Genomic DNA, 24454 nt, shown 5'->3' with positions numbered 1-24454 from the left:
AAATCCTTAATCCTATAAGAAATAGGATAAGTGGACCCTTACTATTCAAACCCTAATTGGGACTCCTAAATCTATACATAGGGACTTAGGAAGCATTTAGAAACCCTACCACAGTTAATTCTACCACACAAGAAATTCCCAGAGAGAAACCTACAGAGGAATCCTCCTGCCACCAAACATAGGAGAATGGTCGGGAAGAAGATCTTAGAGAAGAACCTTAGTAGCCAAGGCTATTGATTAGGACTAAGAGGTAACCCATGTCTCGACAAAACCTATTTTCCTTGCTATATCTTATTCATTGGCTCCTTTGATATATGATTCTGTGTTTGAGTCTTGATAGAGCTTTGCCTAGGGTTTATATTGTGTTTATGTGATAATCTTGATGTTTATGTGATAATCTTGATGTTCTTGATACTATGATTGATTATATGAACGATCTCGTATTTTGATTACGTCTAGAGCCCTAGGGTTATAACGTGGATCTCGTATTATGATATTTTTGGTATGTTTGGGTGGGATTTTGCATGATCGGGTGTTGAGTCTAGCATAGGACTTGTGTTTAGGACATTGCATATAGATTTCTTGATATTCTTGTGATTCCAGATGTCCTTGGATCGTTATGTGATTTATGTTGAGTCCTGGCATGTTTAGGAATCGTGTTAGGATGTATTTGGTGTGATTCTTGGTTTAATTCCGTTAATTGAATACGTGGTGTTGTCGTTATGTGTTTGAATGTGTTTGGACATGGTTTCGGGTTCCACGAGAGATCCCGGAACCAAAAGTTTCATGTGTATCAGTGGGGGGTAGGTGGGGGGGGGGGGACTGACCACCCGCCACCTACCCGCTGTCCGCAACACTGTTCCAGCGGGCAGCCGGCGGGCGGTGGTCTGCCCGCTGGAGTAGTACCCGGCCGCCGGCAGGTGGTCATTTACCCGCCACCTACCCGCTGGAATCCCGGCGTGGTTCGTGATGTTTATCCCCGTTTGATGTTTCCCCGTATCTCGTTGTGTCCCGTTGTACCCCGTTTGTCGTGTATGAGTCTCGTTTGGTGTTTTAGGCATCGTTCTAGGATTTTATGTGTAACACGTGTCGTTGTTGTTGTGTCTTGCTTGTTATGTGATTATGTGTTGATTGATTGAATGATGATGAGTATCGTGGTCATTGCGCAATGGCTAGTGTGACTGATAATGATGATGATGTTGATGAGATTGTGATTGGTGGAAAATAAACTATTGGCGGTTGGCACCACTTGTGCCCGGTCATTGTACTAAAGGTATAGGCCATAGCGGTGACTGTGCTAAAGGCACACACCCACCTTCAACTAGCTTGTCATTGAGCATGGGTCAGGTTATAAGTGATGCGATGTCATGTTAGAGCTATACGCGCTAACCCCTTGATATTGGCACTAGAGGTGCAGATCATTGAATGGCACTGCGGCACCATCTTGATATGTTGGTGGTTGAAAGGTGGTTTGTCGGTGGGGGCATGTAGTTGCCCGGAGGCATAAGGGGTGGGGATATAAGGGTGGCCTGGAGGTATAGGTTGGGACTGATATAAGGACGAAGGGGAGCTACAAGGTTGGAACTTGGTATAAGGTTGGAGGATGATTTGTGTGCTATGTTGACTACTTGCTAATTGATTGTAATGATTGCCTTCATTGCCTCTACTTTGTTATTTGTATGCATATCTGCCTGTTATGTCTTGTATAGCATACTTAGGAAGCCTATTAGTTCGTATGATTATTCTATGATATCAAGTCTGTTAATATGCCTTGAGTCTTGATCTTGGATTTAAACTAGAGTCTCGTAAGTATATATGTATTCCAGTTTCAAAATGAATTTCTTATATCTACCTATATTGTACTTAACGCGTTGGAGTGGGTTACCAGTGATAAACATTATTTTTAGTGTTATTTTTAATAATATTTTTATAGTTAATTTGCAATAAATAATTAACTTATATATCTATTTTTATTTATTGTTGTGATTAGTAACTTTGTTAATATTATTCAATTTTAAGTTGTTTTAATTATTAAATATGGTTTATTATTTAAATTTCGTGAGTCCAATAATTCATTGATCTTAATTTAATAATAATAATAATAATAATAATTTAAAGAATTGCCCCAAATCCCCATTGATATTCAAGCAGGCAAATTGACCAACAATGTGCTTAATGAAACTGCTGAGGTTCCCATTTTTACATCTATGCATTTGGCTAATAGCTCTAACCAAGTTTTTGCAGTTAAGGGGTTGGATCTTGCACAGAAAGATAAGTTGGGGTTCAATAAACTCCAAAAAGAAAATCTTTTGAATGACGTTGATAAATCGGGTTATTCTTATTATTCTAAAATTGCAAGGCTAATTAAGAATTCCACAAATAAAAAATCCAATAAGGGAGGACTCTCTTTGTCTTCTTTTCTTTCCTCTCACAACATTGGGGACAATGTTGAAAATAAGTGTGGGGAAGGGATTCTACCCACAAATCACAAAAAATTAAAAATTTTCAAACTTTTTAATTTCCTTAAGTATATTTTCTTAAATCTTTTCATTTTAAAATTCTAGCATTAGTTTGAGATTTATCCTTATTAGTCTTTTAAATATTCGATGATAAAAATAATGCATGTTTTTGTCAACTCTTAGTGTGTATATTGCTTTTGACTAGTTTTAATTTCTTTAATTTTATATCTTTGTCAAATCAAAAAAAAACAAAAAAAAAAAAAAACAAAACAAAACAAAAAAAAAAAACATAAATAAATAGAATTTGAAAATCACAAATACCCTTATATGTTTTATGCATTTTCTTTGATAGTTTTTATGTTAGTTTCTCTTTATATTACCTTTTTCAAATTCTTAAATAAATTCTTGAGTGCTATAAATTGTGGTGTAGTGTGTTGGTTCGAGGATCATCTTTGTGGCATAAGTGAGGATAAAAAAAAACAAGATTTAAAAAAAAACTATTTAAAAATAAATGAGAGTGTTTTTTTTATTCATTTTAGTTTATTTGCTTTAATCTCAGAGATTCTACTCCGCTGAATCAGCCACCTATACACATGTACCATAAATAAATAAATAAGTGTCGTTGTCTGGTTTATGAGTACACACAAAAGTGAAAACCCAAACAAGTCTGGCGTAAAATGGCGAGGTTTTTGGGGAAGTTCTCTTTAGAAAAAAGTCAAAATAGAAAAATAATGAGTGAACTTTGAAAGAGACGAGCATTTATATTTTAATTTTAATAAATGTCTCGATCCTTGTTTCCTTCATGTTTTGCACCTGCACTGTGATAGAATGTTTTCGAATTTGGTTTAGGTTATATTTTGTGAAATTTTCATATTTATTTTATTGAGTTTTTGTATAGCTCATATAAGGGGTATTAGCGCACGAGCACAAGTTTTATACTTTTTTTAGTTGCTAAAGTTTTTAATTTCTAGTCAATTATTTTATGCACTCTTTGAGTTGACACTAACCTTGCATTGAGATAAATAAATTTGAAAGCCTATTTGGATAAAGTTCGGTCTAATACTTGATTTTATTTTAATTTCATTTCTTTTTAATAATGTCTTTGCTTGAGGACAAGCAAATAAATAAGTGTGGAGAGATGTGATAAACATTATTTTTAGTGTTATTTTTAATAATATTTTTATAGTTAATTTGCAATAAATAATTAATTTATATATCTATTTTTATTTATTGTTGTGATTAGTAACTTTGTTAATATTATTCAATTTTAAGTTGTTTTAATTATTACATTTGGTTTATTATTTAAATTTTGTAAGTCCAATAATTCATTGATCTTAATTTAATAATAATAATAATAATAATAATAATAATAATAATAATAATAATAATAATAATAGTTTTAGTAGTATATGGTCAATAGGTGTTTTAATAAACATAGACTAATTATAATTGGTCTCTAATTTAATTAGCTTTTAAACATGTTTTATTTATTTGAATAATCATTAGAGTAAATACCACCTATGGTCCCTCGAGTTTGGTGGCATCACAACCAATGGTCCCTAACTTCCGTAATTACCATCTATCATCCTCCGAGTTGTGAAAAGTGATCTGCTACCATCCTTCCGTTATTTTCTCCTGTTTCAGTCGTCAAATACGAGGGTATTAATGTCATTTTCCTTGGTTTTATTGTTGTGCCATCTAAAGGCCAACTAGCTGCCATCTAATTTATTTATTTTTGGTAAAAAGCTGCCATCTAATTGGTCCTTCTCCTCAACGCGAAAGATCCCTCCGTCACACCTTTCGCCGAAGAGCTTCAACGGAGAATACATCGCCACCACCAGGCTACCGGAGCCGCCGCCAGCGACTTCAACGCGGAATGGAGAGATCTATATGCTGTGGAAGATTCACATTCGCATCCAGTTTTCCGTCCAAACTTCTCAGAGACCTTCCCGGCAGCCGGCGGCGGCACGCAGGGAGTAGAAAACAGAAACGGAGCGAAGAAGCTTCTCCCATAGTCCTGTTTGAATTCGTCGGCCTGGAAACCGCTTGCAGTTGCTTGGATAACGAGGCGAGAACACTAGAGCTCGAAGCTTATCCCGCATTAGACAAACTGAGTTCGAAGATCAGTACTCGAATTTAAATTATAACATTTTCAACTTTAATACAAGTTAGCCATTAACAAATTTAAAAATTAAAGAATTTAAAGTAAGAGCTATTCAAAAAAAAAAAAAGAAAAATTAAAGAATTATCTGGCAGTTTTCAAAGTAACTGAGAAGTTCACAATTAAACTAGACCAAGAATTTACCAAGCGCTCCACGGGACTTGTTCGCGTTGACCAATTTATCGGCGGCCGGGGTATGTTCAGAGCCGCCGTCGTGAAAAGTCAAAACTGACTTCTGTGAACCGTTGGGGCGAATCCAGTTAGTCGAGTCCATCAAGAACTCTCCGTCGACGAGGCCGATTCCGCTAGACCTCGGCGAGCTTCCACGTGCAGTATCAGAGGCGTCGTAGCTCCCAACAGCCGGCTGCTCCTCGTCTTCCTCATAGTCCTTCGAAATCCGCCGCAACGTCGTATTGGGGACCGGGAGGCCGACGGAACGGGAGGGAGCGTCGGAGGCACGGAGCGGGTGAGGAATAATCATCACAGGAGATAAAGTGTTCCCGGTGGCGAAGTTCGTGATTCGGTGAGAATGGGTAGGCGGATTCCCCTTCCGGTTGTCGTCGTTTGCTGGAAGGTTCATGATTTGTTGTCGGAGCATTTGATTTTGTATTTAAAACGAAATAAAAAGTCAAATGACTATACTAACCTCACATATAAAGGCCAAATGACTATAGTAACCTCATACTTGACGGCTGAGACAGGAAGAAGTAACGGAAGGACGGTAGAAGGTAACTTTTCGCAACTCGAAGGATGACGGATGATAATTACGGAAGTTAGGGACCATTGTTGGTGATGCCATCAAACTCGAGGGATCATTATTATTGGTCATAGGGTTTGTGTGGCGTACAATAGTTCAGATCAGCCAGTCAACCAACGAGAAAAGAGATCCAGACGCAGAGCCTTCTTCGGCTATCGCAAACGACGCAGAGCTCGGAGAAGCGGTCTTTTTGCGCAGTGTTGGAGCGAATCATGCGGATCGTGAATCATAGCGCCGGAAGAATGGTGAGGCCGAGGGGTATAAGATGGGTGCAAAATCGAAGGAGGAGATCATCAATTTCACTCCGGACTAATTCCGGAGAAAGTGAGCAGCTTAATTCCGATCGTCAATTCATCCGGATCAATTTCGGAGATTTCCGGCGGTGGTTCGCCGCAGTTCCGGTCGGCGGCAGTAGCAATTGGCACAATTCCTTTTTTCAGCAATTAATTTCAACTTTATTTGGTATCATTGGAAATTGGTTAGATATTCAATTTGCTTTGGCAACTATTTTAATTGATCTAAATTGTCAACAGTACTTTTGCCTTTCAATTCTCTTTGTTTTAATTAATCTACTCTCAAATTCGAAGTGTGATTGCTGCTCATTTTAATTAAATTATTAATTTAAGTACTGATTATAACAAATGCTTTGTTAAATTGTTTAATTCAAGGACGTGAATTGTTTATTATTAATATTTTGTATTAATTTATTTAATCGGTTGTCTTAGACTTGCGATGAAGAATTGGTAATTGTTTCTGATTTATGTTCTTAGGCTTTTTCAATTTAATTGTTATTTCTGTTTCCTGTTAATTTATTTGTTCACCTTTTAAGTTTTGACCCAATTATTCATTCATTTAGCTTCTTGAGTTTTGATCCAATTATTTTGTATTTAGATTGATCATTATCTTTGGCAATTTATTCTGATACTTTAACCTTTCATGCAATTATTTCCTAAGTTCAGTCGTTATTAAATTGCATCGTACAATTCCCTGTGGGATCGACCATTGCCTTTGCACACTATTGCTACAGTGACTCGTGCACTTGCGAGGACTATTAAAATTGTCCATCAACCAGCATTATTCGTTGACGGTTGTTATACCGAATGTTTTTCAGGTATTGAGCATTTGCTACGGAGCGCGCTAGTCAGAGCCTTTGACTTAGCTTAGTTAGTCTTAGCTCAGTAGTTGGCCTGCGTGCCTTGGGATTGTATTGAACATCGATTTGAGGATTTCTAATGTTTGGTTAGCTTAGCCTGTGCACCTAGGTTCTCAAACCTAGGTGTGGCATAGCACCCCGACACTTACGGATAGCTGTATGCCAGTTTGGGATTTAATCAATGGATTCGCCTTTATTTTATAAGTTTTAAATATCTCAAAATTTAGGGGTGTTACATAAGTGCTCGGGGAAAGTCGGTCTTCCTTCAAGGCGATAGTACGACGTCTGCCAGACCAGAGTAAAATCGAAGGCCGAAAGATAGTCGGTCGGGCGGACAAAGAAAAACTCTTCCTTCTAGACCTTGTGGGAGGAGACCAACTTGTCCTAGAACTTTCGGGTGTCATGGGAACGTATCTACACGTATCCCAAAGCAACCGCGCCGACCGCGGTGAGGCAGAAGAGTTGATAGAATAATGGAAGGGTGGCCTCCACACTGAGACGATGGCAGTACGTGAGGAAGGCGATCAGTTGGCAATAAGAGTTGGGCGCCAGTTGACCAGGCAGTATGCTATAATAATGGAGTAAGGGAGAAATGAAGGGAGAAAGATGCACCCGGAAACCACACCGGACTGGCTGGCAATAGATCCCCACATACGCCCCATTAGGAGTATCGGTCACTAGGCCGACGGAATACGGCCGGTGTGCCAAGCAGCCACTGGGCATGGAGAAAACCGACTTCACGTTGAGAGGAGCAACGGCCCACTGGCCAATAGAGGACGTCGAAAAACCCCAACTTCCTGTCAATCGGGGGGTCAGCGATAGCCGCCTTCGGTAAGTCTCCCGCCGCCGCCACGAAAGACGTAGCAGAATGGCTTGCAACCCAACCCTGATGGTCGCCCGTGGCGGAGGAAGACGAAGATGAAGATGAGGATGACATGGATAAACGGCGGGAAAAGAAAGATAAAAGAGGAATATCAGAGAAGAACCTGACTAAGAAGGAAACGATGACCGGGGTGAACGGAATTGGTTCGTTGGACTAAGATACCGACCGCCGGAAAAGAAAGAAACTTGAGTTCTAAGAAGGGAAGAGAGCACCGGAAGAGTGCGAGAATCGAAAGGTGCAAAGAGGAGAAGAGGAAGAAGAGTTGGGATAGTTATAGGTTTAGACGACCGGCGAGACCGTGACACGTGTCCTTGATCGGACGGTGAGGAAGAGCGACGTAACATTTGAAAAGACGGTTACGGAAATGCGCATCTCGAAACCCTAACCGGCAAAATTTGAGGGGTCGTCATAATTGCGGTATAGCAACCGTACCGTTTCGTAGAACTAGTCAGAAGAAACGGTGATCAGTAAGGAAAAACACGAAACGCCGACCGGGCGCTCGACGGATCAATCAGTGGTGGAAGGCCAGGCGGCCCGTGAGATTTGATGCTTGACTTTTTTTTACTTTTTAAGGTCATCGCACAGCTAAACCTAAAAACGTGAGGGACTGGTGATAGTCAAGAGTTTATTTCGTCCAAATTAAAAGATGAGGACTAAATTTGGAAAATCACAATAGTCGGAGGACTATTGCTAGAATTAACTCTCTCTCTCTCTCTCTCTCTCTCTCTCTCTCTCTCTATATATATATATATATATATATATATATATATATATATATATATATATATATATATATATATATATATATATATATATATATATATATATATATATATGTAATTGCACTCAGGTGCAAATGAAGCTCCCAGGAAGGAATATGCGAACCAATTAGCGCGCAACACGTGTCCAGATCTAATGGATTAAAAAATGCGGTGGCATTTTTGTAAATAATTGAACATCGAAGTGCAAGTAAAATGTATTATAGGTGCAAGTAAAATTTACACTGAGCATCAATACGAAGTGTACCTATAGTTAAAAGTAGTTGCATCTATAGGTATAAGTAGTTGCACCTGTAGGTATAAGTAGTTGCACCTATAGTTATAAGTAGGTGCACCCAGCTAAATGAATGGTTGCGGGAAGTGAATGTTAACAAGACAAATAATATGCACTTATAGGTGAAAGTAGGTGCACCGATAGTTATAAGTAGTTGCACATATAGTTATAAGTAGGTGCACCCAGGTGAATGAATGGGTGCGGGAAGTGAATGCATGTTAACAAGACAAAATTACATGTACTTATAGGTGAAAGTAGGTGCACCTATAGTTATACGTAGTTGCACAAACACACACACACACACACACACACACACACACACACATATATATATATAGGGAAGGGATCATGTGCATACAACTCACGCACATTAAGCACAAAACTTACGCATATTAAGCATAAAACTCATGCACTTTAAAGTTTCAACAACTCACATTAAGTGCACACTCACGCACATTAAGCAAAAAACTCGTGCACATTACGCACAAGACTCACGCACATTAAGTACAAAACTCACGAACATTAAACATTACACATTCACGCACATCAAGAACAAGACTCACGCACATTAAGAACAAGACTCACGCACATTAAGTACAAAACTCGAGCACATTAATCACCCGCACAACCGCACGGGAAGCATTCAGCAGCACTACAACTTTATATATATATATATATATATATATATATATATATATATATATATATATATATATATATATTAGAGTTCATATGCGGTAGTGTCATTAGGTGCGGCGGTGCGGTCGCATCTATTGTCGTTGAATCAGTTTAATCTGACGGTAGTGGCTGAAGATTTGAAGATCTAAACGCATTTTGGTAAGTGGGGGGTGTTATGGTAATTATAGTGGCCGGCCATTTATAACGGTCGCATGACAGAATACACCAACAGTGTTAACAAAAGGCACCAATAGAGTTAGGAAAAACACAACAATGAAATGCACAAATACACCAAAAAACACGCAACAAACCCAAAAAATACACCATATAACTCAACATCCCCAATGGAGTATTTCCGAACACTATGTGGTGCTTTTATTCATACCTAATGGTGCGTTCTGGTGATGCGTACCTAATTTGTGCATGTTTTTTTTGTGTGCATTTTCTAACATGGATGGTGTATATTTGTATAACTATTAGTACGGCCGCACTGACCGCGCCAGAGCCCAGAAGGCACGGCCGCACCTGAACTTGGCACCAACACGAATCTACAAATACAAAACACACAACACTATGATCACTGCGCCGCCGCACCTAACAACATTGCTCATCCCCACCCCACCTTTGCACCCTCAAATTTGTTGTATAATTGGGTCGTGTAACCCGTATCACCACCCCACCTTTGAAAATATTGTTGTTAACAAGACTTGAACCCCTAACCTTTTTAGGTAAAGTATCAATATTAAAGCCAACTATGCTAAAAACACATATTAAATATTTTTATATAATTTTATATATCTATTTACATCGTTCACAAGCATTATATATATAATTTATTTATTTATTTATATTTATTACAAGTATTAATTAATACAATTAATTGTAGCTTTTTATATAAATATTAATATAAAGTTCATTTATTATTTATTATATAGATTATATAAAGTAATAAATTATATATTTTATAAACTTTATAACTTAATAGTATTATAATTATAAAAAAAATATATTACATGCAAAATATATTAGTATTATTAAATATAAATTAAATAAATTATAATTATATATTAAAAATTAGTAAAATCTAATTTTATGTGTGTATATGTTATATATGTATATATACATATCTATATATAAATAAATATACATATTTATTCACAAAGGTTAATGTGATTGAATGGTTATAATCTTACTTAATAATGTAAAGGTTATGAGTTCAGTTCCTACGCTGTACAATAATATAAATTGATGGTTGAGTTGAAACAGTTTTCCCACAAAAAAACTTTTTTTTAAACCCCCATGCCACAAAGAACTTACCTAAATATTTACCCACAATCCAATACTCACGAATCGAAACCTAATGCGCCGCTTATATAATTCATCTCATAGAAAGCAAATCTAATACGCCGCATCCACTCCTCTCATCTCCGCTAGCTTCTCAATTCACCATATACATCCATCCATGTACGTACAAATTGATATCATTTGCCAGATACTTTTGAAGTTGAAGGTAGAAGTTCTCATCCGATGTCAATGCGTATGCAAAGAATGGCGTTCCACAATACAAAACCCCAATTTCAAGCTCTCCTACCGCGGGCAAAGGCGAGTGCTGGCTGCGGCGGCGGAGGCGGAGGCGGAGGCGGAGTCCGGCAGCAGCTTAGCCTTTACATCCATAACCAACAGTAGTCTCCGCATTAAAACCCTATTCCAGGTCAGTCTTGACACGACGACGTTTCCCCCGCTATATCGTTGGTGGTCTGGTGTTTGGTGCTCTTGCAACGGGCTGGTGCTTTTCTCCGTGCGAAAACATATTTTGTTGTGGAATCCCTCCACTCGGTGCTGCATAAAAGTGCTTGATCTTCCACTTTTGAACAACACGATCCCTATGGAGGTCGTGTCGGGGCTATGTTACGTCTCGTCCACCGGAGATTACAAGGTTGTTCTGTTATTCCGCTTTGGCTTTGATGGCGGCAATGTTGTGGTTGCCAGCCTCAAGAACAAAGAGTGGCAAAAGGTTCCATTTCCTTATGACGCATACTCCGCTAGAGACGGCGTTAACTTTCACAACACCCTCCATTGAAGGGTAAATGGTTTTAGGAATATCACTTGGAGATGTGAAAAGATCATTTATTTTGAGGCGGAGAGCGATGAATTCAAAGAGTTGCCCACCCCTAAACTGCAAGGAGGGAAAAGTGAAGTTCTTGGCCTGGGAATCATGGACGGTTGTCTCTGCATGGCTAGCGAGGGAAAAGAAAGGGGAGAGAAATTACAAGTATTGGTTATGAAGGAATATGGAGTGAAGGAATCGTGGGTCAGCCACTTTGTTATCTCTGTCTCCACCTCTCAAATATTCAGTTTTGGTTTTGGTACAACCTCATTATACTTTTCCAAATGCAATACTAAACTGCTGATATGCAGTTCCTTCTGTGGTTCCTGGGAAATATTAGTTTATGATGTGAAAAATAACAAATTGGACAATAATTTCTCAGAAGAATCAAAATATTTTGATGATACTGCTATATGTTCCTATGTTCAGAGTATTGTTTCCCCACATGAATTTGTTTGGACACATGATCAACACAAACCCCCAGAGAATGATGTTGTGTTGAGATTTATTTTGAAAATGTTTAATATCTGATAAAATTATTTTTATTTTTTTAAAGTTTATGTTTATGAATATTATTTTGAGCTTCAACATTATGTTACTGCTACGTCTCTTTTGGGTCAAGACTCAAGTTTATCATAATATTTTTTTTCATAATGAACTCTACAATTACATTCTCATAAGTAAAAATCAATAAATTTTAATTTTTAAATTATAAAATAGATGTAATAATAAATAAATTTTAATTTTTAAATTATAAAATAGATGTAGTATTTTGTCATGTGCAATAATACTTCCAAATTATTCACACATTATTTTGGATTAAAAAAATTACACATTCGTGTTTGTAGTTGTAGTCTGGGTAATACGCCAAATGGATGACTAATTTTTGTTTTTTTTTTTTTTTGTTTTTTTTTTTTTTTTTTTTGTAGCATTGTAGCAATAAGGAAAAAAAGGTAGTATATGCGTACCTTTGACCTCATTAATTTCTTAATCATTTATAAAGAATACTAGTTAGTTAATTAGTATGTAGTAATTATTGCATAATAATTTGGAAAGCTAAATGTTATTAACAATAATTTGTAACTAATGTATAATAATAAGAATAACAAATAATTGTTTAATTATTAGGAATCATAAAAGTAATGAAATTAGTAATAATTACATAATGACCATAATATTTTGTACTTAGATAACATTACTAATTATTCTTTAGTTGTAATGTAATAACATAAAATAATTTTTGACTACTTTAGTAATAATAAACATTTTATAGTGAAATTATTTATAAAATAATATTACTTATTACGTAAAAATTTAAGAAATAAATAGAATAATAATATGCTTGCAAATAAAAGAGGGTGATAAATTGTTGTTTTCATATTTATGATTCATTTAACAAGTTAAGTTCAGCATACATGTTGTCATGAATATAATATTCAATCGACCATGGATGAATATTCTCAACATTATAGTTACCAATCAAAACCATTAGTACAACGTTGTCCTGTCACTACTACAGAAAACAGATTTAACGTCTACATTATAACGTCGGTTTTTTGAAAATCCGACATTAAATATTTAAAATTATTTTTTATTTTTTAAAAAAATACATATGACGTCGGTTATTTGGTATGGCCGATGCCGTATATTAAATAAAAAATAAATACGAGATACGACGTCGGCGTTATACGTCGCCGACGCCGTATACCATATATATATATATATATATATATATATATATATATATATATATATATATATATATATATGGTATACGGCGTCGGCGACGTATATCGCCGACGCCGTATACTCGAATTTAAAAAAATAAATAAATAAATAGTAGATACGGCATCGGAGAATTAATCTCCGACGCCGTATCTCTAATAATTAAAAAAAAAATGGTATACGGCGTCAGCGACGTATAACGCCGACGCCGTATACTCAAATTAAAAAAAAAGAAATAATAAATAGGAGATACGGCGTCGGAGTTAAATCTCCGACGCCGTATCGAATAATTAAAAAAAAAATTAAAATGGTATACGGCGTCGGCGACGTATATCGCCGACGCCGTATACTCGGATATTTTTAAAAAAAATAAAAAATAAATAGTAGATACGGCGTCGGAGAATTAATCTCCGACGTCGTATCTCCAATAATTAAAAAAAAATATTAAAATGGTATACGGCGTCGGCGACGTATAACGCCGACGCCGTATACTTAAATTTAAAAAAAAAAATAAATAATGAAGCTAGAACATTTCAGATCGGCGCCCAAACTCCTCACTCAACATTTCACACTCAACATTTCACTCCTCACTCATCTGCTCCAAACTCCCACCGCCGCCGAACGCCCTACGCCACCGATGCTCTCCACCGTCGCCTAAGCCGTCGTCCTCGGCCTCGCTCGCCGCACGTCGACTTCGTCCTCGGCCTCGCTCGCAACAGTGCCGTCGTCTTCAGCCTCGGCCTCGCTCGCTGTCGCCCTAAGCCGTCGTCCTCGCCGTCGCCCTACGTCGTCGCCGCTCGCCGCCTCTCCTGCAAGGTACGTACGTGTATATATATATATGTTAGCTTGCTAGGGGAATCTTGGTCCATAATTTGCCTTTTTCAAGTATATAACTTACCAAATAATTTAAGTAAACAAGCTAAGTGTATAATACATGATGATGTTATTGAATATATTGCACTAGTTGATACTTAATATAAAATGATGTTGTTTTGGACCAAGGCCCACCATGCTAGGTGAATCTTGGTCCATAATTTGCCTTTTTCAAGTATATAACTTACCAAATAATTTAAGTGAACAAGCTAAGTGTATAATACATGATGATGTTATTGAATATATTGCACTAGTTGATACTTAATATAAAATGATGTTGTTTTGGACCAAGGCCCACCATGCTAGGTGAATCTTGGTCCATAATTTCCTTTTTCAAGTATATAACTTACCAAATAATTTAAGTGAACAAGCTAAGTGTATAATACATGATGATGTTATTGAATATATTGCACTAGTTGATACGTAATATAAAATGATGTTGTTTTGGACCAAGGCCCACCATGCTAGGTTAATCTTGGTCCATAATTTGCCTTTTTCAAGTATATAACTTACCAAATAATTTAAGGTGTATAATACATGATGATGTTATTGAATATATTGCACTAGTTGATACTTAATATAAAATTATGTTGTTTTGGACCAAGGCCCACCATGCTAGGTGAATCTTGGTCCATAATTTGCCTTTTTCAAGTATATAACTTACCAAATAATTTAAGGTCTATAATACATGATGATGTTATTGAATATATTGCACTAGTTGATACTTAATATAAAATGATGTTGTTTTGGACCAAGGCCCACCATGCTAGGTGAATCTTGGTCCATAATTTGCCTTTTTCAAGTATATAACTTACCAAATAATTTAACTTAAAATGTTGTGAGAAAAATGTAATACTAATTGGCCGAAATGAATATAGTGTAGTTGTTGTAGTAGTTATAATTATATAAATTTGTTAAAATGTTGTTAACAAATGTTTAACTAGGTTATTATTATTTTAGATTGGCTTGTGATGGATAAAAGTTGGATGAAAGCTAATCGACTTAGTCAGGAATATGAAGATGGAGTTAGAAATTTTTTACAGTTTGCAAATAATAACCTTCCGAATAGTAATAAGAGGTTCTTCTGTCCTTGTACGAAATGTTGTAATCAGAAAAGGTTAGGTGAAGAAGACATATATGATGATCTAATTGTTAATGGGATTAATCCATATTATACACAATGGATTTGGCACGGTGAAAGCGATGTGGCTACAACATCTAACATGTATGTTGACAATGAAGATGATGAGTCTGAAGATCGGTTGGATGAAATGTTTCGCGATGTTGGAGAAGAGTTTACCAATCAGTCAAATGAGTTGGATGAATTATTGAATGATTCAAAACAATCTTTATGGCCAGGGTGTAGTAAATATACCAGATTATCTGCTGTATTAAAATTATTCAACTTGAAAGCTGGGAATGGGTGGAGCGACAAGAGCTTTACTGCTTTACTTAAAATAGTCAATGATATGCTTCCAGATGCTAATGAACTTCCCAAGAGTACATATGATGCCAAAAAGATGTTGTGTCCCATGGGTATGGGATACAAAAAAATACATGCTTGCCCTAACGATTGCATATTGTTTAGGAATGATTACAAAGACTTGCATGCATGTCCAATATGCGGGGCATCTCGTTATAAAACAAGAGAGAGTGGTAAAGTACGTTTGAAAAGTCTACCAGCTAAAGTTTTGTGGTATCTCCCAATTCTTCCAAGATTTAAGCGCATGTTTGCAAATCCAAGCGATGCGAAGAACTTATCATGGCATGCAGATGAAAGAATTTCCGATGGCAAGCTTCGACACCTGGCTAATTCTTCTCAATGGATAACATTCGATAATGCATTTCCTGAATTTGGCCACGAGTCGAGAAATCTTAGACTTGGACTTTGTACTGATGGTATTAACCCTCACGGGAACCTAAGTAGCAAGCATAGCTCGTGGCCAGTTATGTTGATAATTTATAATCTACCCCCGTGGTTGTGTATGAAACGCAAATACATATTATTAAGCTTGATGATTTCTGGGCCAAAACAACCAGGTAATGATATAGATGTTTTTTTGGCGCCTTTGATTGATGACTTGAAGCAATTATGGGATGAAGGTGTGTTAGTGTTTGACGCATACCGGAAGGAGACTTTTAAGTTGCATGCAATGCTTTTTTGCACAATCAATGACTTTCCAGCTTATGGTAACTTGTCTGGATATAGTGTCAAAGGTCATAAGGCATGCCCCATATGTGAAGATAATACCTGTTATCATCAACTGGATCATGGTAGAAAGACTGTATACATGGGGCATCGGAGATTTATTGATAAATTTCACCCTTATAGAAAATTAAAAAAGGCATTCAATTGGGTTCAAAACTATACAGATGCTCCACAACCATTAACAGGGAATCAAGTTTATGAACGAGTTGAATGCATCAATGTTACTTTTGGTAAGACTCAAAAGCTTCAATCTCAAAGAGGTAAGAGGTCAAAAGAGATACCTACAAATGAGAAGAGTCCGTGGAAAAAGAAATCTATATTTTTTGATCTTCCATATTGGAAGACACTAGATGTGAGACATAGTATTGATGTGATGCATGTGGAGAAAAATGTATGTGATAGTCTTGTTGGAACTCTTTTAGACATTAAAGGTAAGACTAAAGATGGACTCAATGCTAGATTGGATTTGGTTGAAATGTGTATACGACCTACATTAGCTCCACGTTGCGGGGATAAGAGAACATATTTGCCTCCAGCTGCTCATACTTTATCAAGAAAGGAGAAAATAAGTTTTTGTGAGTGTTTACGTGGAGTAAAGGTACCACAATGGTATTCATCAAATATTAGTAAACTTGTTAATATGCAAGATTTAAAGTTGGTGGGGTTGAAGTCTCATGATTGTCATGTCTTAATGCAACAACTATTGCCAGTGGCTGTTAGAGGCATATTACCTAAAAAGTTGAGATATACCATCATAAGACTTTGTTTCTTTTTCAATGCAATATGTGGGAAAGTTGTTGATCCAGACAAATTAGATGAATTGCAAAATGACATTATTGTTACACTGTGTCAGCTAGAGATGCACTTTCCACCTTCATTTTTTGATATCATGGTTCATTTGCTTGTGCATTTGGTGAGAGAGATCAAACATTGTGGTCCAGCTTATTTGAGGTGGATGTACCCATTTGAACAGTACATGAAAGTATTAAAAGGTTATGTTAGGAACCGATATAGGCCGGAAGCATCTATAGTTGAAAGCTATGTTGCAGAGGAGGTTACTGAGTTTTGTACAGAATATTTGGCAGGGGTAGAGGCTATTGGTGTTTCTACTAATCGACATTAAGGAAGAATTGCTGGGAAGGGTACTCGAGGAGTCAAAGTGAAGACTATGCCTCGTGAAGATGTTGAGGAGGCACACTTGTACATCTTGCATAATACAAGTGAAGTCGAGTCGTATTTAGATGAACACAAGGCATTGATTAGAGAGCAAAATCCAAGAAGGACAGACATGTGGATTGTGGGCGAACATAATCGAACTTTTATTCGTTGGTTCAAAAATAAAGTTATTGAAGAGAATAATATGTCTGAAACTGTTTCATGGTTAGCACATGGTCCTGGTTTGGATGTCCTATGCTATAATGGATATGACATTAATGGGTTTTCTTTCTATACAAAAGCTCAAGATGAAAAGAGCACTATGCAAAACAGTGGAGTTACTTTGGTTGCAAATTCCATGCATTTCAGTAGTTCGAAAGATACAAATCCTGTGTTTGCAGAGTTGTCATATTATGGTGTGATTGAAGAAATATGGGAAGTTGATTATGTTTTGTTTAGGGTGCCGGTGTTTCGATGTAGATGGGTAGATAATAAACATGGTGTAAAAGTTGATGAGTTGGGATTTACACTTGTTGATTTTAATCGTGAAGGGCACAAAAATGAGCAGTTCATAATGGCATCCCAAGCAAAACAAGTCTTTTATATTAGTGATCCTTGTGACAAAAAATGGTCAATTGTTCTTCATGGAAAGAGACAAATTACTAGAGATGAGAATGAAGATGTTAGTTTTGATATTGAGGAAATACCACCATTTTCTTCAAGTTTATTGCCCACTATTATTGATAATGAGATAGATGAAGTACATGCATCACGAGATGATCATCATGAAGGGATATGGGAGAATTGATTATTACATGTAATGCCCGCTATTTATTTTGTTTTTTAGTTTTCTTATTGTAGTACTTTTATATATTCTAATAATTTTTGTTTCTAAACAGGCGTATGGATTCAGCAAATGGTGATGGTACTACACAGGATGGTACTACACAAGATACTCATACTACTCAAAGTAGTAATACTACTTCTAAGACGAGGGGCGCCACTCGTATGCAAAAACTCATTCTGCAGCGTTCTACTGAAGGGAAACACCACATTGAGCTTGATGGATTGGAGCCTGTCTACGGGCCAGAAGGCAGTGCATTTAAAAGTTATGTTGCATTAGTGGGACGAATACATACTCCTATCACAATAGATGAATGACCGAATGTCCCAGAAAATATTAAGAGTACTATTTGGAAACAAATCCTGGTAACTTTTAATTTTGTAAGATTTTGATTTATTCATAAAGTTTCTATAATTACATTTCTAACTAATAAATAATTTTGTTTTGCAGAATACTTATGATATTCCCGACACAACTGATATGAGGAAAGAATGGTTAAAATATGTGGGTGATCGGTGGAAAGATTTTAAAGCGAAATTGGTGAGCAAGTATATATACGGTAGTTTTGCAGGTATGAGCCCATGTATAAAATACAACTTCATTGGACAAGAGACATGGGATGAGTTTGTAAAGTCGCATACAGGTTCAGCATATGAGGTATCGTTATTATTCTATCAATATTTCCAACATAAACTCTATCATTATTATGAGGGACATGTAAAGAGTTTGATTAATATTTTGTATTTATATAGGCAAAAAGAAAAAAATATCAAGACATACAAGCTAAGAATATTCATCCATATCTTTTAGCTCGAGGAGGTTATAAAAGGTTGGAGAAGATGATGATGGATGAGAAGTTGAAAGAAAAACAAGCGTTGGCTGATGCAGATCAGACGTATACAATGAGTCCTCCAAGTCCTCCACGTAGAGCCGAAAAGTGGAAGAAAGCAAGAATTGACAAGTCAGGAAATTATCGCACTGAATCAACAAGATTGGTGGCGGAAAAAATTGTAAGTAAATATGTTGTCATTTACTAAAGTAATAGTAATTATTATTGAATAATTTTTATATATGTTAGGATGCTCTTGAGATCCAAATTTCTCAAGGAGAATTTGTTGAGAAAAGAAGACAAGATTCATTGACTGTTGCATTGGGTACTGATGAGCATTCTGGACGTGTTAGAGCCATGGGAAGAGGACATGGCTTCAAAAGTGTATTTGGCCATGCAAAACGTCGCGAAAAGCCTCCTGAAGATGTTCAACAAATGGTTGATGATGCTGTTGCAGTAGCGTTAGAGAAACAAAAGCAGCAAAATATTTCTGAACGGGAGGAATTTGGTCAACGATTAACTGAGCAATTTGAGGCAAAAATAGCTAGTATGATGTTGAAATTTAGTGCTATGCAGACTCCTTTACAAGCAAAGCAGGTGGATGACGTATGTGTGGATGTTGTGTCACTACCTCCAAGTGACAAAGCTAGTTCCCCAGACCCTTTTAGTAATTTACCGGCTGTAAGTATTCATTTAAAGTTATCTTATTATTATTTATCAATAAAATTTTATATGATTTTTAATTAAAAATTATTGTAGTTAGGGGCACGATGTCAACTGTTCTTAGAAGATCCAATTAGACGTCCAGTAGCATATGGGACAGCTTACAGTGGTGGACAAGTTCATGGGGTTGTACTGGATATAAATCATGTGAAGGTGAGCGAAAATGAAGTTAGTGATCCAAGTGCACATGTACCAATCCCCACCAGTGAGGTTCAGCTTGTAGGTGATGCAATTCAACACTTTATTGCTTGGCCAAAGAAGCTGGTAGAGTTATGTACTAAAGCTGATGTGGTATGTATACTGAAAATATTTCTATTTTAAAATAGTAAGTAATTTACTTTTTAAAATAATAATTCTTACTTGTATTATAATTCACAGTCAAAAGAAAAGACCAAATTGACTTTTCATTCGGGTGTGCAATCCGTTCATCAACAATTTACTATACCTGATGATGATTCTTTGACTGATGGATGCGAAAAGGCCTTTTCAATAGCTCGCCGTTTTGAACACCCTCTTGTGGTCCATGTGGCTCGTGGTATTATGGGCAACATTGACTATGACTTGCACCTTCTAAGTGATGAGATAATGCGTTTCTTAAATATGGAGACCATCGATGTTTCTCTAGTTTAGTTCTTTATGAGGTAATAAGTTCTTTAGTATTATTTATTCATAATAGTTTTATATTTATATAGTTGGTAATCTATATATAATTGGTTGTGTTTGTGAATAGGGGTATTTACATTAGTTTTGAGTTGGCATCAAAAGACACGTATGGCTTCCTAGATCCATATTGGATTCAACCACAAATGAATAATATGGAAGACAGGAAATCATATATAAATGCCACCATGCAGTCGGGGAAGAAATTGGTATACTTAGCCCCATATGTTCTCAAGTAAGTATTAATTACGTTTTAAATAAAAGTACTTATATATAATATATTTTTATTATATATTATATTCACTTAAAACTAATAAATTATTTATTTGTAGTGAGCATTGGATGTTGATGGCGATTTGTCCTCGACTAAATGAAATTTTTTGGTTTGATTCACTTGGTCATGGGCCGCGTGAAGACATTAAACATATAGTGGAAACGTATGTAAATTTATATAATTAATTAGTAGTTATCATTAAACTAATGATGCCAAGTATTTATATATATTCTATGTCTTATATTAATAGGTGTATGACTGCAACAAACATGATGAGTGGAAAGAAACAAAATCGTTCACCAAAATGGACTATATGTTCGGTAAGTACTTCATTCACTTTGTAAAACATGCAAACTTATTGTTTTTTTTTTATTAATTTATTTTATTTTTATTGTAATTCAATGTAGTGTGCTATACAAAAGGGAACCACCGAATGTGGGTATTATGTGATGAAGTTCATGTTGGAAATTGTTTCCAACAATCTAAGCAAAGGAATGGATAAGGCAAGTAATTTCTTAATATATCTTTTGGCTTCAAATGTTTAAAAATACTTGCTTATTTATTAATTTTATTTCTTTTGAACTTTGTAGGCTTTGGAAAGACAAGGAAGATTGCCCTACAACAAAAAAGAGATTGATGAAGTTAGAGACAAATGGTCTAAGCTTCTTAGTTGATACTTTACGTTTAAAAGTAGTTTATGTTTATTGGCTTAATGTTTAGTAGTTTTGTTGAATTGTGGTACTTATATTAGTTTTATGTTTAGTAGCTTGAATTAGCTTAATGAATTGTGTTCTTTATATTAGTTTCATGTTTAATAGTTTGATACTTTACGTTTAAAATTAGTTTATGTTTATTGGTTTAATGTTTAGTAGTTTTGTTGAATTGTGGTACTTATATTAGTTTTATGTTTAGTAGCTTGAATTAGCTTAATGAATTGTGTTCTTTATATTAGTTTCATGTTTAATAGTTTGAATTAGTTTAATAAATTAGTTGATGTTGAATGTTGAATGTTAAATTGCTAGCTGCGCAAGGATTTGAAAATTGATACAGGTTGGGTAGAAAACATAAAACGCATATAAATAAAAAAAAATAATAACATACGGCGTCGGTTTTTACCTAAAAACCGACGCCGTAGCTTAATTATTATTTTTTTAAAAAATAATAAATAAATAAATATATATATATATATATATATATATACACGGCGTCGCCTTTTACCTAAAAACCGACGCCGTAGGTTAATTATTATTATTATTTTTTAAATAATAAATATATACGGCTTCAGCGTTTACCTAAAAGCCGACGTCGTATGTAAGTTATTTATTTATATATATATATATATATATATATATATATATATATATATATATATATATATATATATATATACGGTGTCGGCTTTTACCTAAAACCCGACGCCGTATATCAACCGACGTCGTATCATTTACTTACGACGTCTCTTAAGACGACGTCGAAAGATAACCGACGTTAAATGGGGTATTTTAACCGACGTTAAAACCGTTTTCTGTAGTAGTGTGTGTATTGAGTAATACAACATCATCTATTGCATCAATTTGGAAATATGTTGCTATTTTCTTCCACAGTTGCGTGAATAATGTTGCATCGAAGTAGAGCTCTAGTTTTTTTATTTCCAGTAATAATGAGTGTTAAAGTGTCACGGAAGACGTCCAACACTGCTGGAAATCTCGTGTTTTCCGTCCAACATTTCCGTCCAACAATAATTTGGTCGGTAATGTAATAAAAATCTCAACTTTACGCAAGTAAAGTTTTGTGGACGGAAGTTCTGTCCTACCTGAATGTTGGACGGAAGTTCCGTCCAACATATACTATTGGTCAATAAATTTGAAATGACGGGTAGGTGGGTAGTAAATTTGGTAGGTATTTTTCCGTCCAAGACACAACGTTGGACAAAAACAACAGTATTCATATCTGCCCTGCGTATTTCAGCTCACTTGTTTTCAACTTTCTTCTTCATTTCTTTCTTCTCTTGCTTCTTCATGGGTTCTTAACAACATAAAAAGTGATTTCCAACAAAGTGTATTCCAAATTCAGGTATGATTTGAGTATAATAACTTTTAATTTGTGTTTGCATTTTATATATATATATATATATATATATATATATATATATATATATATATATATATATATATATATACTCTTGCAATGCTATTATATATTTTTTTTATCATGCTTGTATATATGGATTAATATTAATTAATTATTAGTTCTCTAGTTTCCTAACCATTTTTATTAGATACATTATTAATTAAATTGACAAATGGTGATAATTATTAGATTAAATAATATTTAACTATTATCTAACAGACTAACAGTATATAATCATTTTGTGATATAGATTAAACATTTTTATTAGATATATTTGTGATTTTGTGATATTTGTATTTTAATACTAGGTATATATGGAAAGTATACCAGAACATCGAAAATGGATGTATAATCGATTGTTACCTGGAAAGAGGGGAATTACTAATGAGTTTTTAGCTGGTGTTGAACAATTTGTTAAGTATGCATGTACACTTTCTGTATACGAGTTGACAAATACAATTAGGTGTCCATGTAGTAAATGCAAGAATAGAGTACACTTATCTGCTGATGATGTTCGTGTTCACTTGTATAAGAAAGGATTTGAACCGTATTATTGGGTATGGACTTGTCATGGTGAACCTATTCCTACAGTAAACGAGCAAGTTTTGGAGACACGTAACGAAAATAATCAATATGAAACAATGGTGTTTGATGTAGGTGGTTCATCATTTATTCCATTTCATGTGGAAAATAACCAAGAAGAAGAGCCACATACAAGTGCACAAAACTTTTATGATTTATTAAACACGGCTAGACAACCTTTGTCACCTAGTTGTGCTGATGAAACAGAGTTGTCATATGCGTTGAAGATGATGAATATAAAGGCAACTTTTAACATTCCACAGCTAGCAATGGATCAAATATTTGAGTACAATAAGCATATAATGGGTCCAAATAATCGAGTGCCATTTAGTTATTATGATTCAGAGAAATTGATTTCAAAGCTTGGGCTTGATCATGAAAAGATTGATTGTTGTGTTAATAGTTGTATGTTGTACTATAAGTCTGATATCAATGAGAGACATTGTAAGTTTTGTGGCGAGGCTCGATTTAAACCACGACCGCCTACTTGTGCTCGTGGGAAAGAAGTTCCTAAGAAAATGATGCATTACTTGCCTCTCATCCCTAGATTGCAACGATTGTATGCATCACAAAATTCTGCTGAGCACATGAGGTGGCATTATGAAAATCACCGTCAACCAGGTATTATGTGTCATCCTTCAGATGGTGAAGCGTGGAAACACTTTGATACTCAGTATCCTGACTTTGCAGCAGATCCTCGGAATGTAAGACTAGGTTTGTGTGCTAACGGATTTTCTCCTTTTGGTTTAAATGCTAAATCATATTCTTGTTGGCCGGTTATGGTTGTTCCATATAATCTTCCACCTTCAATGTGCATGACTACCCCGTATATATTCTTAACTTGTATTATTCCTGGGGAACACAACCCAAAGGCAAATATTGATGTGTATCTGCAACCTTTAATCGATGAGCTTCAGTTGCTATGGGATATAGGGCTTTTAACTTATGATGTCTCATTAAAGAAAAACTTTATGATGTGAGCTATGTTGATATGGACCATCAATGACTTTCCTGCCTATGGTATGTTATCTGGATGGCAAACAGCAGGAAAACTAGCATGCCCTTATTGCACTCATTATACTAAATCTTTCTATTTAAAGAATGGGCGTAAAACATGTTGGTTTGATTGTCATCGCCAATTTCTTCCAATGGATCACCCTTTTAGAAAAAATCATGATTCCTTCTTAAAACATCGGGTA

At 35.6% G+C, this 24454-nt stretch overlaps 2 protein-coding genes across 2 annotated transcripts; both read left to right on the top strand.

The window, feature by feature from the left end:
- The first annotated feature begins 10606 nt into the window (after positions 1 to 10606).
- LOC109154887 (F-box/kelch-repeat protein At3g23880-like) lies at positions 10607 to 11224 on the top strand. Its single transcript, XM_019302626.1, has one exon. It carries the CDS (start codon positions 10607 to 10609, stop codon positions 11222 to 11224), a length of 618 nt encoding a protein of 205 aa, XP_019158171.1.
- Positions 11225 to 22987: 11763 nt separating this feature from the next.
- Positions 22988 to 24235, top strand: LOC109154886. The gene has a single exon (XM_019302625.1). It carries the CDS (start codon positions 22988 to 22990, stop codon positions 24233 to 24235), a length of 1248 nt encoding a protein of 415 aa, XP_019158170.1.
- Positions 24236 to 24454: the final 219 nt, after the last annotated feature.

Source organism: Ipomoea nil, unplaced genomic scaffold (genome assembly GCF_001879475.1).
Source record: "Ipomoea nil cultivar Tokyo-kokei standard unplaced genomic scaffold, Asagao_1.1 scaffold2662, whole genome shotgun sequence".
NCBI lineage: Eukaryota > Viridiplantae > Streptophyta > Magnoliopsida > Solanales > Convolvulaceae > Ipomoea > Ipomoea nil.
This window is presented reverse-complemented; position numbering and strand designations above follow the sequence as displayed.

Excerpts from the sequence above, each read along its gene's own strand:
- LOC109154887 (XM_019302626.1), top strand. The coding sequence starts at position 10,607 with ATGTACGTACAAATTGATATCATTTGCCAGATACTTTTGAAGTTGAAG.
- LOC109154886 (XM_019302625.1), top strand. The coding sequence starts at position 22,988 with ATGGAAAGTATACCAGAACATCGAAAATGGATGTATAATCGATTGTTA.